General features: G+C 38.1%; 1 protein-coding gene across 1 annotated transcript; it reads right to left on the minus strand.

Annotated features, from left to right (window-relative positions):
• Positions 1-7,383: 7,383 nt before the first annotated feature.
• pdk2a (pyruvate dehydrogenase kinase 2a) lies at positions 7,384-15,119 on the minus strand. Its single transcript, XM_017695922.2, has 11 exons — positions 14,911-15,119; positions 14,166-14,307; positions 13,500-13,571; positions 13,223-13,407; positions 12,235-12,324; positions 12,052-12,129; positions 11,668-11,744; positions 11,476-11,574; positions 10,251-10,361; positions 9,893-10,006; positions 7,384-9,312 (listed from the first exon to the last, which is right to left on the minus strand). The coding sequence occupies exons 1-11, from the start codon at positions 15,026-15,028 to the stop codon at positions 9,169-9,171; spliced, it is 1,230 nt and encodes a 409-aa protein (XP_017551411.1). The 5' UTR covers positions 15,029-15,119; the 3' UTR covers positions 7,384-9,168.
• Positions 15,120-19,011: the final 3,892 nt, after the last annotated feature.

Consider the following 19,011-nt stretch of genomic DNA (forward strand, 5'->3'; position numbering starts at 1 on the left):
AGGGACATGTCAGTGAAAATGAAATGTTGCATATGGACCACTTTATATACCACAGTGCAGCAAGGCGGGCTGCAGCAGCCATTCAGAGGGAAGTTACTGGTTTTGGTGTTACACTTCTCATGGAAGATGCTAACGTACACATGAAAAATTGCTATAGGCAGCTTTTGATGATGAGGTCAACAAAAAAACAAACAAAGAAAAACTAACTACCAGAAGTAGTTGCAAAAGTTTGAACAGCCTCAGGCAAATTACATTTTTGGTGATTTTCTTGGTGAAAATAAGTTAACATACCATCTATAAGGGGCCTGTCAAACTTGAGACCTTCCATCTAACCCTCTATATATATATATATTTTTTTTTTTTTTTGCACAGGCCATATTTTCTCTTTTATTTTTCCCCTAATATGTTAACGTCACTAAATGAGTGACTGGGCAGAAAGATTTAAAATGTGCAGAGGTGTCCTCTGCTCTGTAGAGGACATGCATATATTAATGTAGAAAATCCAACAAAACATGGACAATATAACTTCATATTGCTACGCTGCAAGTAGTATACTGGCCCTGGCGGGAGGATTTGGTTAAGACACAAGCACATTTTTCAGTAGGTGTGTCCAGTTGTATGTTGTCCATTGCAAAACACCTACAAACATCATAGACATTCATTCATTCATTGATGCAGAGTTTATAGAATTTCCCCTATATGCATCATAGAAATGTGCATATAAATTAAAATGTGTGGCAGACGCTCTAAACTAATTTCAGATTATATAAATTATGTTCACTGTATGTCTTGATGTATGGAAGAGATCAGTCCACTGACAGTTCAGACGTTAACCCTAAACTAACAGGCCTAATTCACCAGGAAGGCATCTGTCAGTTCAAAGTGCTTTTGTGTTTTGATGGATCTTGTTATGAATTATATGTCAATAGAATTGTTATTTGTCACGGACAACTGTTCATGGGTGGACTATTAGTTTTATTTCTTTGTTAAAACCTCTTTTTACTGGATCAATCAACTCTTCTAAAGATTCTAACTGAATCTTCAGTTAATTGTGACAAAAGTGCTAATATTACAATAATGCAATAATACTAACACATAGTGCTACAACAAAAAGTATTCCTGGGCCACTTTCACAACTTCTTATTTGTCCGTTTAAGTGTTGCCTTTGTAAGCAACAGTCAGAAACCACATGTGCTAAGCCACTTTTGAATGCAAAAGTTTGTGACACAATCAGCAAAACAAAGTTAGGTGGGATCTTTAAGAAGCACCAAAAAGAGTTGCTCCTGTAGTGTTCAGCTATCTTAGGTAAACCTGAAATTATCTGTGACATTTATATATAAGCTGTATCTCATCTGCCAGTGACATTGTGCAATAAATACTGACAATATTGTTTTAAAAACATCTGTCGCACTCTCATCTCCTCTTCTACAACTGTCAGTAATTTCTGTCATCCTTCAATAACCTCCTCAGTTTTGGTTGTCTCTCTGGATCTTTTGACTTGTGTCTTGACCTTGAACCTGCTTTTCCTGTATTAGCCTGTCTCCTGTTGCTTTGACTTTGGACAGTTTGACCTCATACTGTCTGCAAATGCAACCAGTCTCTGCTCATTTGTGACAGTGTCACAAAATACTTTGGATTGTTTTAATGATGTTTGAAATGATGGAACTGGATTGAGAGGAGAGTTTTGTTTAAGTGGCTTTCAGAGAGAAACAGGGCCTCTTTGTAAAACAAGTAGTAGCATAATTAAGAATAAATCTTTTAACACAAAGACAGTGAAGTACTTTCAGGCTAAAGCACCATAGATGGAGTTGGAGTTGAAGTTTCTAGACTACTGTAGAGGGCAGTAAACCGCTAAAGCTCAAAGAGGATGAAAAGTTGCTGTGCAGTAAAATGATGAGGCCACAGAGTGGCAGCAATGCAATGGTGAGCAAGCTCAATACAGGGTTTATTTCAGCTCAGCCTCTGAACCCATGGTGACTTCATAAAGTAGGTTTGCTATACAGGGGTGATTTTATGAAGCTATTTTTTGATATATTTTATAAGGCAGTGAAAGGAATTAACTGAAGTATTGCTTTAAAATGGTCTAATATAGTTTTGACTTGATCTTTTTAGGTTGCTGGATTTGGTATACAACCCCATTTCCAAAATGTAAATAAAAACAAAAATCATTTAAACCCTGTATTTCATTGACAGTAGTGCAAAGACAACAAATCAAATGTTGAAACTGAGAAATTTCAATGTTTTTTGAAAAATATATGCCCATTTTGAATTTGATGCCGACAACATGTTTCAAAAAAGTTGGCACAGGGACATGTTTACCACTGTGTTACATCACCTCTTCCTTTAACACTGCTTACTCTGTAAGCAACACTCTTATTTACATTGTTCAAAGTGTCCCAGCTTTTTTGGAAATGGGGTTTTCCAAAAAACATGCAGTCAGGCCAATTGGACACTCTAAATTGCCCCTGGGTGTGAGTGTGTGAGTGTCTGTGTATGTCTGTCTCTCTGCCCTGCGATGGACTTCAGACCTGTTCAGGGTGGGTCCTGCCTTCCGCCCAATGACAGCTGGGATAGGCTGCAGCACCCACCGCAACCCTGAGGGAGAAGCAGCTTAGCAGATAGACTCTGCTCCAAGGACAGCACAATAACACACAATGGAAAATATACAAGAGTACTCCATATCAATGAAAAAGTCTTGTAATAATTTCGACAAATGTTTCAGTACAACAAAATGTCACAATACATTACAAAAGATTGCCTAACATAATCCTTGTAAAATCTCTTAATGAAATCCATCCATCCATCCATTTTCAAAGCCGCTTCTCCGTCAGGGTCGCGGTCTTAATGAAATAATTTATGAAAATAATGCATATTTTACAAGGTTGATCCATGCTTTTAACATATGGTCATAATATAGGAAGAGGCTGTGTAACTGTAAGAGGGCCATGTGGGACTGGAAGAAGGATACACTGGCTTGGTCCTCCTCCCAAACCGTAGTTATTTAACAACTCCAGGGCCTAGATTAATTGTCGCTGGTATTTAATTATGTATGAATGCATGTACGTGTGTATGCCTGTATGTATGTACGTATATCCCTTGAAAATGGCAACCAGCCTTTGGAATTATGTGAAAATATGAGATTCTGTATGAAACTGCCAAATGAACCAATAGAAATGATACAAATTTAGAAGAAAAAACTAACATTAGGACATGTCATTATGTAGCATATAGCTTAGCTTACATAACTTGATATTGCAGGAGATGACAGAATATCTTTAACAGAACAATGTATCTAGGTTTTCATTTTTTGGTTTAATCTGACAGTTACATAATGAATGGACAAATAGAAATGATCCAGAATTGTTCTCATGTAAGCTTATACTGAAAGTTTAGAATAACGAATGTTTTTTCTTAACCATCTTGACCAAGTCACCATTTTGGAGATGTTTTTTAGTTTTTTTTATGACAGTATCTATATTATGCATTCCATATTAGAAGCAGATACAGCTTCAGCTCTTGTGCTTAACTACTGGAAGTTTTTCAAAGCCACAATGTTCAAAAGTCAATGTGGGGACTGAGTGATCTGATGAGATCAGGCCAGTCAATACAGCAATCAGACAGGGAGAATACGGGGACATGGGAGCACCGTCAGCGGCCTTTTACATGGGCAAATGCAGTAAACAGCCCAGAGGAATGCCAGGCATGCCATGAAGAGAACAGTGACTATGATAAACAGATTAGAGACCGGCTAATTACAGTACATATGTCTAAGACCCTCCAACTAGCCACCTCTCTCTTTCCACCCCACACTCTGCTGTTGACGAGTAGCTGTTCTCTTCCCAGAGTAGTTCCTGGAATTGCTTCCATGTGTAGCACTTAATTTCCATACTGACACGTATCTGACATCTTCTCAGCATCTCGCTTGTGAAGGGCTGAGCACACACAGACTCGGAACAGCTGCTTGAGGGGGCACTCTGCTGGAAGGAAGCCATCTGCACCGCACTGTTTGATTCTCTTTCGTTTGCGATGCTCGAATGCACACACAACATTCCTCACCTGTGCCGATACTGTGAAAAGGCAGAGATATCTAACATATAATCAAGTATATCTGCACACATTTGCTGAACAAAAAAAACAGAAGGAGATCATTCACACACATAGTTAAATGGGAGCTGTAAACAAAGTCATTCAGAGTGGTTTAGCGAATTTTAGAGGATTGTCCACAATGATTGTGATGGAAACCAGATGTCCAAAGCTACCATACAGAAAGCTATTATAAAAAATGCTTACAAGTACACTGGATGAGACTTTGTGTGTGATAGTTTTGAGATAAGCTTTTTGTAGAGAGGTACACACAGAGCTTTGTAGGGCAAAATAATACCCAAAGAAAACGTTCTCTTTTTCTTCTTCTTTTATTATTTCCCGCTATTTTAAATGTCAGTAGACACATGTAGGTACACGTGTTGTTTTGAACGGTAAATAAAATGCCTATATTTAAGTTGTAGATGTCCCAGCCCCTGGTTCATATCATCACCACTGTAAAGAAACCTGAGTCATTTCTCTTCAACACACCATCTCATATTAAAACACAATAAGTTATTTTGTATATATCTCACCATTAAATTATGCCAAAATCTTACAAAAATAAGTGGAATTCACTCTAACACTATCCCTTTAATATATAGAATGTAATAGAACATGCTGGTGTTTTTCAGCCTCTATAATTTGCATCTGTAGCACACAGTCTATTATTGTAGGCAATCATTTTTCAGTACATAGAAAATAACAAAAAAAATCTAAATACAATCATAACAGAGGGCAATGGGGAGGTGCTCAAACAGGTTCTTATACCTTCCCATTGAATTTTGACAGATTATGCAAAATTCAACCAAAAATGAACCATAATAACCATACCTTTCGGGGCACAAACACTGTCACTGTCACTCTGGGAAGATTTTGGAGTGTGTCTGTGGAAATTTGGACCCATTCTGTCAAAAAAGCATTTCTAAGGTCAGGCACAGATTTTGAACTAGAAGCCCTGCCTTGCAGTCAACGTTCCAGTTAATCCCAAACGTGTTCTGTGGGGTTGACTCTGTGCAGGCCACTCAAGCCCTTCCACACCAAAATTCAGCAAACCATATCTTTATGGACTTCACTTTGCTGGAACAGGAAAGGGCCGTCTCCAAACTATTGCCACAAAGTTCCCAGCATATAGTTGTCTAAAATATCTTTATATGCTGTAGCATTAACATTGTGCCTCACTGGAACTAACCCTGAAAATCAGCCCCAGACCAGATCCTTAATCCACTAAACTTTACAGCTGACACTATGCTTTCCTGTGGGTAGACTTCTGGCATTTGCCAAGCACAGATTTATCTATCAGACTGCCAGATAGTGAATCATGATTCATTACTCCAGGGAGCATGTTTACACTGTTCCAGAGTCCAGTGGCGGTGTGCTTTAGACCACTCTAGCTTGGCTATGTGCATTAACCTTAGGCTTGTGTGCAGCTGCTTCCATAACATGAAGCTTCACTTCTTGTGCTTATTCTGCTTCCAGAGGCAGTTTGGAACTCTGTAGTGAGTGACGTAACAGAGGATAAGTGATATTTTTGTGCTACCCATTTCAGCATTCAGTAGACCCACTGTAAGCTAAGCCGTTATTGCACCTAGCTGCTTCCATTTCACAAAAATAGCATTTGCGGTTGACCTGGGCAGATGTAATAGGAAATTGACTAGTGAGAAAAATGGCATCCTATAATAATATCATATTTTAGGTCATTGAGCTGTTCAGTATGACTTTCTAATATCAGTGTTAGTCTATGGAGATTTCATTGCTGTGTACCTGATTTTATACACCTTTTAGCAGGTGTGGCTGAAACACCTGATCTCAATCAGTAGGTAGGATGCCCACAATCTTTTTGGCCATATAGTGTGATTGCAACATATTCTATTGCATACATATGTTTAACTTGCATTGACTCTATACCAGGGGTGCACAACCCTTGTCCTAGAGGGCCAATGTCAGTACACTTTGGTGATGAACCTGCTCAAACACACCTCCTTTCCACAACTCCTTTCTTAATTGCCATGGTTTAGTGCACATGTTTAAGTAGGGAAATTATTAGTAGACTTTCTAGTTTTCTACTCAAATCTGTTAAGCTCTGAAGAGGTACAAATATATATACATTTCCCTTTGGACAGTGAATACGTTTAATACTCATTTTAGGTACACAATTAGACCTTAAGAAGCAGTGATGTATGTGAGGGTATATTAACATGCTTTTTACCTTGGGAGACAAAAATGTACCGACCGTGTAAGCACAAAAGAACTGAAAGGCCACAGACTTATAATATAAATCAAGGGGAAGCTGGTTCAGCATCTGACCAATGGTTACTATTACCAGTGTATTTTGAGTCAACAGTTTTTTTTGTGCTTGTACTAAGTTTGGTAGACACATCAGAATTAAAGTATATGGTAATCAACCATACAATACAAATGTAATGGGTAGGTTGAAATATGCCAGAGTATTCCTTTAATAGGTTATTAAACACAAGGTGTCTGGTTTTTCTATTAGCATAAAGAATCACAGGCCTTTCTTGAGCCTATGACAGTAAACAGGCCCACTGAGCAGTCACATACATACATATACATATATATATATACATATATATATATATATATATATATATATATATATATATATATATATATATATATATATATATATATATATATATATCTCACCAGTGGGGGTAGGTGGCACAGTATGTGATATACACTGTAAAGTGAGCTGAGCTGCTTTCTCTGACACTTTTTTCTCTGCGGACTGTAAACAGTCAGCAGCAGTGGTGCTGACCTTGCCAGAGCTTGTCCAGCAACAGCACAGCACATTGTACAGTATAGAGTTGAAACATTCTGTGGAAATGTATTCCGACCTTTGTTCTCTGTCGTGCCAATTTGACCCTAATAAGTAGGAGCCCATCGCTTTTCTTTTGTCTATTTTTAGAGGCTTGCTCAAGGCATTTTTCCATGCAGTCATTCTAGGAATATCACATATCACGTAGTCCCTGTATCCTATAACCTTTGGTAGGAAGTTGTTTACTGCTCGAGCCTTTGCCTTACTTGGCAACCGGCCAGCATGTGACATCCCGACACACATTCATCAATCAGCTCCATTCCCCAGATAAGGACTTAACAATTAAACCTCTCTTGACACAATGAAGTACAGTGTGCATGAGCTGATGAGAATGTGGCCTTTGTCACCTTTATGCTGGATCACCATGGCAACGTGCTGATTGGGAGGGAATCTGGTGAAACTAATTTGATGCATGATTTAAAAATATGTATGTATATGATTTTTTATTTAAGCACTCACAGATATTCAATGAAATGTTATGTTTATTTCCATTATATGTACATCTGACAGAGATACAATGGAAAAAAATGTTTACAAAAATATTAACTCTCATACAGTTCATAGGGAGTTAAAACTTTCATATAAAATCAAAAGTGCATATAAATATGGTCCTCAAAGGCTTGCATGGTTCATGCTTGACATATATTGTATGTTTCTAAAAAAGGAGGTACAAAGATCAATTGGAAGAAAATCCCCTTCCTTGAGTATGTTTACATAAGTTTACATGAAATAAATATGAGCAAAACGGCACAAATAGAATGAAGTGTTATACATAACACAAATAAAACAAATAAGGCCTCTCTCTGGCGTGAAAGACGCCGGATGGTTGTGATGTTTGCTCTTGCTGAGATGTCTAACATTAGCCAAAATATGTAAAAATGAACTCATAAACAAGAGATAATAGTTTTGAAAAAACTCAAAACAGGACCACCTAAAGCGTTAATAGTGTTTTCAGTCATGAAAATAATGAGGTGATGGGTAATTAGCTGTAGTCACATCAAGACATTCAAATCCTCTTAAACAAAGCAGTAATAACAAATCAGGGATGACTTGACTGATTTGGCGACATGCAGTGAAAAAACACTCTTAATATAGGACACAGACTGCAATAAACACTTAATGGGTTCAATATACTTTCCATTTGAAACTTTCCTGTCTGCTCTCTGTATATAAATACTATTGACTCAAGTGTCATCATGTGTGACAATGAGATATCATCAGGTCTCATGACCCCAGAGGTACTCTGGCCACTGAATATGGTCCTCTTTCCTTCTAATCACTGGTAGATAGCTCACGTATTTGTGCAACTGTCTTCACATCTGACTCCTACATATGGAAATGATGAAATATCGAATGCACATTTAAAACTGATTTATCATTTTACAGTCTTTCATAACTTATTATGCAAATGTTCTACCCATGTTCTACCCAGCTTTTCTTTCCACTATAAATGTACCATTCTGCTAACCACTGGTTGCCAAGTAACAACAATGGTTGTTCTACTCCAAGTTGTTGGAACTTCCTTTTTGGGCAGAAGAAGCTGCCAATATTTAAATCCTAGACTTGAGATTATCTTTAGCAGTAGCTTCTTTGCTTTACTTCTTACTTTGCTAAACTGCAATAAAAGCTACAGAGCACTCCAGGTTGTGTGTTACCACGTATAACACTGCCTTCTTCTCATGTCTGATGGTATTTGCAACAACACACTCCCTCTAGTGTTCTCTTCCCCAACTGTATTAGGCATATTCGATGTTGGTTCCCTCATTGTGACACTTTGTATCCATGCTGTCACAAATTGCTTTACACAGGCCTGATATCAAATATTGATCCCAGCATCCACCCTTGAGGGTCAGGCTGCTCTCCATCTGCTGACTAACAAGGTTAGCGGTTCAGGCTCATTGTGATTCTTTCTCCACATCTGGCCCTCTCATAATGCACCAGACCACTTCGACTGGTCACTCTCACTCATGCATGCTTTGTCTACAGGTAACACTTTGACACTTAAGATATTAAAAAAAAAAAAAACAAGAAAGAAGACAAATCCTCATGATTTTGGTGCACAGGAAAAATCCATTGCATGCGTAACTAGAGCTACGAGACCAACTGTAAGGCTTCATAGTGAGAGTCCGGCTTCACAGTGAGAGCTTCACACAAGCGCCGTGTTACTGTCTCTGGTCCCAGTGTCAGAGCGCCAGTATTATATGACTGTACTTAATTCAGCCAGAAGGCTCTAGGCAGGTGGTCACTCTTCACTTGGCTAGCCGGAACACTGCCAGGTCCAGAGGCTCTTTGCTGGGCACACACCAATCGTCTGCCCCCTGGCTCACTGTGTAGTTACGCAGAGCTGTCTTGTTATACACTGGGAGCCTCTCCACTGAATCAGTGGATAAAGCCTGAGGAAAAAACACACATCGTTATTCATGCAAGACACAAAGATGAGCCTTCTTTCAATGAGCATGACGGCACATGTGTAAAAGCTACATTTTAAAATAAATTCCCTTTGATGTTTAAAGTTCAGCACAGGTTCATTAACCTTCCTTTCACTAATTTGTAAGGATTCCATTCAAAGCCAAGCTAAACCCTGTTTGTGCTCTTGAGATTTCACCTTTAGCAGGCAGTTATCACTCAAATAGAATTTTAAATGAACAGTTTCACACTAGTATTTCAGTGAATTCTGCTACAAACTTGTTGAATTTGGTAAAATACTGTCATGTTTTCTTCCCCCAGAACAAAAAACACATCCGTTCACTTTTTATGTTTGTCATTTATGGCATCAAAATAAACAGAATGTCTGAAAATTGAATGTACAGGCAGTAAATAGATATTAATTATTAATGAATTAAACATTTCCTCATCTAACTCAGTATGTTTATTAAATATCTATGATAATTGCATAATAATCACATACGTAATTCTGTCATGGCATTAGAAAACTATAGTAACATTTCTAAGGGTTAAAGAAGGAACATGTACCTTCAAGTGAATGACAGCATCAGTGCCATATCCTTCCATAGAGTAGAGCTGGAGGTCTCCCTGGAAATATTTTGCATAGAGGCGGGAGATAGGCAGCCCATAACCAAAGCCAGCCTGTTGACAAACCAGGAGAGGCTTTTATTGACACATGAAATGTGCTAATGTACTGTGCACTACAAATAACAGCGCTAGTGGAGCACAGAAGGGTCATAAATTGTGTCATTTACCACACAGATTTTCCTCCCTATTGCTAAGGCAGTTGCAGCCTGTCTGCTGGCTTCATATGACAGGGTGGAGTTTATTTGTGTCAAGTGGAAAGGAATGTAACATCAAGGATTTCAACAGGAACATGTCTCACCAGAGGAGTTCTGTGTTCCTGGCTGAGCTGAGGAGTTGGGGCTGTGGAGTACATATAGCTGAAAAGATTCTCTATCTTCCTGAAAGGTACACCACCACCCCTGTCACTCATCTACATAGATAAAGACAGAAAGACATAAAAGCTGAGGTTAAATGGATAAAATGAGAGGAAAAAACATAAAATCGATTAGAGGCACAGATAAACTTGCTGTTACTGGGGTAACAGACACTTAACTGCGAAACAGACAAGTGGATGTCAACTGTGTCTCTGGCCTCTGGTCAGAGCCTTCTGATAGCATATTGTCAAGGTAACCAAACATAAAGGCCAAAGATATGCTGTATTATGTCACAGCAGGTGTGCACGCCTGCACCATACCAGTAACTAGAAAGCTGTTCAGGGATGGTTTGGGCTAGTTTAATAAACTCATGTCAGATGATGCATGCAAAATTCTGTCTAAGATTAGCAACCAGAGATTGGGTGTATTAATATTACACATTTTAACCTCTTATGTTCTTTAATTACTTGCATATTACTTTCATAGTACTTACTGAATAATTACATTTAGATGTCTTCCAATTCCATCATTGTTTGTTCTTTTTCCCAAAATTTCTAGACAGTTCAATTCATCAATTATTATGATGTAAGCAAAGTCAATTCAAGTGGTCCAATGTGAAATGCGGCATTCTAGACAGACTTATGGAATCAGAATTATTCACTGTAGTGGTAATATGTACCAGATGGCAAAAGTGTTTAATGCTACTGAAAGCTCCCTCGCAGAAAGCTGTTACATGGTTACAAAAACACTGCCTGATGCTTGGGACATTGTTTTATGATAGTTTTTTTCAGATATTATATTGCCATAAAACATGTATTTTCATATCTATTCATGGTGGAGAGGTACAGGCAGGGCATTCTAAGGCAAAATAGTCCCCAACAAACTTTTTTTTTTTCAGATGTACAGATGGCCAGTAAAAATGAAGCATTTTATCTCTTTAAACTCCATAGATCAGCATAACTTACATAATAATTTTATTGTAGTTACTGAATTATTTATAATTGTTACTGAATAATTCATAGTAGTTATTATGAATTAAGGTCCTTATATAAAACGATTACAACCAACAGGCTGACAAAAGCACCCCAAGTTGACAGAAGTGGAAGAATTTAATTTAAAGCCACATATCAAGCCTAATATACTGTTATCTATAATGTTAGTGCAACCCACCTTGATGGAAAGGTCCTCTCCTCCAATAGCCACCATAACTTCAATTGGTGGAAGATTTGCACCTTCATTGTGGTTTTCAATAGTTGCTCTCATTGCGTTCTGATAAAAAAATGTATTATCATGATAACATTCAGCGCTTCTTATGTAAATGATTTTGTTCTGGGTGACAGCATGAAAGGAGATCAGGCTCACCTTGAATAACTCAAACAGCATATGGTAGAGATGAGAAGGCACGTACACTATGCTAATAGACTGGTTCCTGTGGTTAACTGTAAGACAGAAACAGGTGAAAATACACTTTTGTTTTTGTGTACTAATTTCAGTTTTGTTCTCGCCTGTGTTAGAATTCAGTCAAAATGTCAATATTGTTTTGGTCAGTCAACCACATTCACTCAAACAATGCATATATTTCAGTTGAGTGATTATCTACAAGCTGATTAAGTGTGTAGACAAATCCTAATTAGAAGAACTCGCTGATTAAGCAAACATAGAAGCTCAGCCCAGTATGTAGGTTATGCAGTACAATTATGTAACAGCCAATTGTTGGAAATGAAAACAGCTTAATTCCTCACTCACTGTTGAGCTCTTGCAGCAGAAGGTCAGGGGAGCTGAGGTAGTACTGGTCACACAACATCTTGGCACTCTCAAAGGCATCTGGATATGGACAGACAATTTCATGTAAAAACTTGCTAAGAGCAGTGGTTTATTCAAATAAACACATCACTTCAACTTTAATAGTACAACACAGCAAGAACACACCTTTTACAACTTCTGTCACGTGACAGTGAGGGTCAATACTGCCGATGGTGTTTGGATGAAGAGGATTTGTGGCTCCATCAAATACAAGAGCTGTAAATACAATATAGAAAATGAAGACAATATGTCATGATTTGCTTCAAACCACCAGAAGTAAACAATTCTGAATCTACACTGGGAACAACATGGCTCCATAGCATAGCCATTGATTCTACACAGTAATATCATCAGTCCACACATAAGAAAGTGCTCACGTTTACATTTTAAACACATAGAGGGAAATGTTTCATTTTTTGAGCCTAAAGTAGCTTGGCATGTAAGCTTAAGCAAATTAATATGGTTTTGCATGCTTTGTCCTTGCAATGTATAACATTCTATTCACTTTCTATCTATTTTGATCAGTGTGTGGAACTTATGGGCGTGTTCTAAGACAGTGTGGTTTGAACAGGAATGCTCCCTCATGCTGTTGGGGGAGGGGAGGGTGGCCTACTCAACACTGACTTCAGTTTGACCACGTTTCATTCAAGAAATGAATGTTAGTCAGTAAAATAAGGTGAAACAAAAATGTTTTCTCTAAAAAATAGCTTTCTATTAAAAAAAAGCACTTAAAATATATACAATAAACAAGTTATGACTTCAAAGCTTCTACATAACATATGAATATCCTACATCCGGTTTTCTGTGTAAGAAAAGGGGTGGAAACTGGGGAAAAAAGGAACAAGATTTAAACAACTCTACTTTAAAATAACACGTACATGCACATGCACATGACTGAACTCTTCTTTTACAACAGACAAGAAGAAGAAGTAAACAATCTGTGTACACAGCAAAATCCCCATTGTTGAATTTACACGTACAGTGTACATTTGTGTCCAGATGGACTTAAGTAAACACGGTGTTCATTCAGCACCGGAGATTTAGCTGTGAAGATTATGTATTAGGCATTATGTATCATGTATTATGTAAGGTGTCTTATTCATCTGCTGCTTACTGTGCTGGTTAATGAGCATACGGATGGATATTCGGCTCATGTAGAATCGGTCCATGAAGTACTGTATGTTCTGGTTAGTGAGCGGATCTTGACCGAAAGCCTCTTTGTACTCGATCACACCTTGGGCCATGGTAGGCACAACGTCATTGTGTCTGTTTCTGATATTCACCAGTGTTTCCACAAACCTGAAAGTCAGAATACATGTATTAGATTATTTAAACAAACAAACAAACAAAAGAACCAGAGGAGGCTGAGGCAATCCCACTTCTGCACTTACTCTGCCAAAACACCGTGATCTTCAGGACTTTTCTCCAAGAACTCGAGAAGCTCCATCAAACTCTGAACATACCTAAGTGTACAAAGTACGAGAAGAAACAAGCAAAGAGTATTGTGTGAACCTCATTGCTCCTTTTGTAAAGGTACTAAAGACTGCATTCACACTGATGAATCCAGACAATCCAATGTCGTTATTATCTCATATTACCGGTGATGGACACATGCTGCATAAAAGATCAAATCGCACTTGTGTAGATCTAATCAAAGGTAGTACGTAGAAGTTTAAGGCTAAGCACTCAAACTTTTTGAAAACGTTTGTGGCATGTTTAATTAGTTTTCATGCATGCATTCATTGTTTTTTTGCTTTCCGTTGGTGCTCATGTAAACACTACTAATCAGGAGTCAACAGAGTTTAGAGAGAAACTAGGGCAAAGGTCAGGAACTGCATAAGCCCAACCCAACTGTGCACAGAAAACTAGGGGGAGTTCATGCACGTGGCGTCACCCAGCAGCAGCGTCAGTGTTTGGGTCACTTTCAAGTACAGCAGGGGGGGGATGGATTACTATGGGTTAGAAATATTATGCTGTACATAAAAGGCTATAAGACTAATAGTTCCAGCAGCCAACTCAGTAAGGAGGTCACAGCGGAAAGGCCAAAGGTTTCTTACCAGCTCTGCACCATCTGAACAGAGGGAGTAGTGCGGAGTCTGTCTGGGAGCAAGTTGATTTCTTTCATGATGTTGGACAGACGGACAGGGAGCTCTTGTCTCAGGAAAACGAACGAAGTTTTCTCGCATGCATTTGTGGAACCTGGTCAAAAGACAGAGAGCGTTAAGCAGCTAAGCTAACAGCCTAACGTGTTAACCAGTGTGACATTTTCTCTTTTCATATCACATAAGCAGCATATCTCATATCACAGCAGAAGGACCCGACACGCCGCAATGCAGCGGTGCTCATGCCACGGGCGACTGGTCTAGTATTGGAGACTTAACGAGTTAAGGGTACCAGCATGATGCAACACTCGCTCGGTGTGAATACAGCTCCTCTCAGTCCCTGCTTTAGAGGCCATAAGCCTTACAGCACATAAAGCCAAATGTGTGCTACAACTGACACGTATTATCACGATGCTAATTTGCAATGTCCTGATTTTCGTAAAAAAAAACGAATCACGCAGCTCCCATAAGCTAACATGCACACCAAGGCTGAACTTCTCTTTCTATTCGCCAGCTTCTTATTGGACTTTCCCGTTCCACCTTAAATGGTGCAGCAGTTAGCGTTAGTTACATTCTCACAGTGTAACAGAACGTAACTAACTGCTGCACCATTTAAGGTGGAACGAGAAATTCCCATAAGAAATAACTTCAGGATCGTGAGTTTATCTGACATGCTAACGTTGAATGAAAGCAAACTCACCGAAATCAAGAAATTGCTTCATGGACAGCGGAGACGGCGAAAATTTTGAGAAGTGCTCGATGTGTTTTGGCACATTGGCCAGAGCAGAATTCTTCATAATAAACCGAACAAACTTCATTTTGAAGCGTTTCAGCAATAAAAACAGTATAATTCAGAGATCAGGCAGCTCTAAGCCTCGCGGCAGGGCAAAATGTTCATGTACAGTCTGCACAGCGAGTCGGGTTGCAAAGAAGAGGTACGCGCGTGAGCCCGACGACCAATCGGAACGCTTCCTTTGGATTTCAACCGCAGAACTGTCCAATAGGACGCGGAGGTGGGTCGCCGCGGTATGAATATTCAGGAGAGCAGCCGTGCAAGGCAGTAAACAAGAGCAAGTTTCCATCTGTGAGTTATACGTCCTACGTGCCTCTCTGTTCCTCGCAGATCGACGTAAACATCTGTTACATAACGCAGCTGTTTGAGAAGTACTGCTGGAAAACAATGGGAGTGCGCTACTGATGTAAAGCTTGGATGAATGTCTAACAGCTACTCATAACAGAGTGGCTAAGAGTAGCGACAAAAGCTTAGAAGTAAAGAAGAGAGTAGGCTTAACTGTCCGGGACCAGTCCAGCAAAACAAAGAGAGTCAGATTACTATATATATATATATATATATATATATATATATATATATATATATATATATATATATATATATATATATATATATATAGAGTAATCTGACTCTCTTTGTTCTGCTCCTTGTTTTGATGGTTCATATATGTATATATATGTATGTATGTATATATATATATGTACACACACACACATCATATATTGGGAAATTACTGTAATAGACTGTCCAGTAATACTGTAGTATGGAATGATAATAAGTAATGAGACTATGAAAAAAACAATGAAATAAGTACACAAAGACATTAGAAATGTGGAGGAGGAGTGCACCCAAAGAGAAGGGAGGTCTTCCAGATGTTAGGCTGTGTAGTTTGTCATTTGAGATGGCTAAGATAATCAACCACTGGAGGGGAACGGTGTCTGGTTTAGTGTGGGCTAGTATAGAGAAAAACCTGGCAGCACCATTCCATCCAATTAATGTGCTATCCCAACATTCAAAAAGTAAAGGGAAAGACGTAAACCCAATCACTAAGCATTCTCAAGAGGTCTGGGCAAAGGTTCATAAATTGCATAAGATTTCACATTACAAACAATCTTATGCTTCACTCTGGCTTAACCCAGAGGTGAAGATTGGGAAGCAGAAAGTGTTTTGGAAAAGATGGTTGGACAAGAGTATACACACGGTAAATGATCTCTATAAAGAAGGGACATTCATGTCATTTACTGAACTTGCCCAACAGTACAAGCTGCAAGAAAAAGAAGATTTCTGGAAATATTTACAAATTAGACATTGCATAATTAAAAAGTTTCAGTCAGAGAGACTAGCCAATCCAATTGTTGACTTTCTAGATAACCCTTTTAATCATAAGGCATCAATATTTTATAAAAACGACAGCATATGTGATCATTTAAGAATAATTTGGCAGAGAGATCTTAAGTGTGAAATTAATGAGGATGCTTGGGGTCAAATCATAGCACAAAATGGTAAATATGTCAGAGAAGTTAGAGGGAAATTTATCCAATATAAAATTCTGCACCGGTATTATTGGACACCTTGTAGGCTCTTCAAAATAGGACTAATAAATAGTAGTTCATGTTGGAAGTGTAAAAAAGAAATGGGAACCTTTTTGCATCTTATATGGGAATGCCCCTTGGTTGAACCATTCTGGCACAGTGTGCTGAAATTTTTGGAAACATGGGCAGGAGTAGCCATGCCAGTGTCTCCCCGTTTATGTCTTTTGGGAGATAAAACAGAAACCCCAACTCTAACAAAAAGGGCATGTCCAGTTCTGATGGTGGGGATAACCACAGCCGCCAGAGTCATATTAAGACACTGGAAATCACCCACATGTCCAACACTCCAAGAATGGAAAATCCTAATGAGTGAGACCACATCGTATGAGGTTATGTTAGCCAGAATAAGGGGCAAAGGGCCGGTGGAACTGGGAATTTGGGAATATTTTATGGAATATCTCACTTCTGACTAACAGCACGATTATGAGACAAGAATTAAGAGATGTTTGTATCTTTTTTGATAACTGGCCTTCTTTCTTCTGTTTTCTATATGATGTACCATATGAGCTTTTGTTTACTGTGTTTAAATAAAAAAACTTTAATTACAAAAAAAGAAATGTGGAGGAGTTTAGAATAGCTGAGCCAGTTTCTTTTATTTCTTATTCAATTACTGCTGCATAGAAACTAGCTTTGTATGTAATTTGTCCATCTTTGAGTACCTGAATCCTTGTCCTGGAAAAAAAAAAGCCATAAAAATATTTTAAAAAGGACGTGGGGGCAGGGGTGGGTGTACCAATATGAGAAATGTTCCCCCTTGTAAAACTGCTAGTTTACACTTATCTATAGAAATACTAGCCTTGTGTTCAAATTTGGTCTAACAAGACATGATGTTTTTATTGAGCCATGAAAAAGCCCACGTTCTTTGCGTTTTCTAAAGTGTTAGTCAGGCCTTGATTTTGTGCTCTTTGGAAGTTTATGTCAGCATTTGTTAAACTTTTGCATTACGCCTTACTCCATTACTCTATTAACCAAATATATATATATATATATATATATATATATATATATATATATATATATATATATGTGTGTGTGTGTGTGTGTGTGTGTGTATGTGTGCGTGTATGTATGTATATATATATATATATATATATATATATATATATATATATATATATATATATATATATATATATATATATATATATTCATCACTTCACTTTCAGTCTTGCATACAAAATGACAAGATTGAGAGGGTGAAGACCCTTAAGCCGGATGTTGCTTAGGGCTCCTGAATGTTCAGAAACAACCCCGCTTGGACACATTTGGAATATTATTCCCACCACACAGTGATTTGAACCCACCTTCGAGAAATGTCTACCACTTGCGATTTTGAACACTAAGCACAATACCTGACAGTACATTGTACTCATATATTAGTACAAACGTGACAAGAAATTAATTGAAAAGAACTTTTTGTCATGTCAGATAAACCTTTTGTCACCATACTAGCCTTTTTCAGGACAAACGTTTCCTAATACATAACTATATGTTCCATAATAATAACATTTATTGTGGAGGACAAAGTGTTCCATTCACGTCTAATAGAGCAAATCCATTCTTACATAACCAAGGAAGTCTCAATACGAGGCTGAGAAAATATGCATATTTTACACTCTCCATCCAATCAGCAATCACTGAGGCATGACAGGTACCCTACATGGATCACCTTCAGCATAGTTCATACAGGCACATAAATGTTTAATGCATAAAATTCTGTACTCACTGTACAGCTTTTTTTACACTAATACACACTACAGGTTCCACCAGCAAAGGTGGAAATAGTCACTCTAAGCATATGATAATCATCTGAGTTTGTTTATGTTCTTTCAAAAAGAAAGCTGAATGGTCCAGGTAGTCAAAGAATAGTACCAATGCAAAGGGCTGTTTTGTTTTGTAAGCGCATTTCATGTCCATTTGTGTTGGTGGACACCGTCTCTCATTTTCTGGAAAACTGCACCTCTGTGTGGTCAGTGAGGCAACATCGCTCTGCCCCATTCTTAGGGTAAGCTGCCCACCTACCCAAATAGCTAATTTTAAAATGACATGGTTTGTGTTTGCCTAATATCCAACCAATTCGAATCACGTTAAACATGTGCACTCTTAATACATACCCAGGTCAACACAATCTGACTAATCTTAATTATATAATAATAACATCTATATTTTGATCATCTATATCTATTTTGATTAGAAAATTTGAGATTTAACTTTGAACTTTTCTTGACAAAAGAAATTATTTCATCTTATTCTTTGTATGTATGCTGAACAGAGCTACATAACATCTGAAACAAGAAAGCCATGCCAAAAGCCTTTTTAATGAATATCCAACTCTTTAATGAATATCCAACTAATTCTAATCACATCCACTCAGACTGCCTGACTTATCTTGATTACATAAGAGCTTTAAGGTGAT

This window comes from Pygocentrus nattereri, chromosome 13, assembly GCF_015220715.1.
Source record: "Pygocentrus nattereri isolate fPygNat1 chromosome 13, fPygNat1.pri, whole genome shotgun sequence".
NCBI classification, from domain to species: Eukaryota; Metazoa; Chordata; class Actinopteri; order Characiformes; family Serrasalmidae; genus Pygocentrus; species Pygocentrus nattereri.

Excerpts from the sequence above, each read along its gene's own strand:
- pdk2a (XM_017695922.2), bottom strand. The coding sequence starts at position 15,028 with ATGAAGTTTGTTCGGTTTATTATGAAGAATTCTGCTCTGGCCAATGTG. Across the intron at positions 12,130-12,234 it reads CGTGACAGAAGTTGTAAAAG|ATGCCTTTGAGAGTGCCAAG; the intron begins GTGTGTTCTTGC and ends GTCCATATCCAG. Across the intron at positions 10,007-10,250 it reads AGGAACACAGAACTCCTCTG|GCTGGCTTTGGTTATGGGCT; the intron begins GTGAGACATGTT and ends GTTTGTCAACAG.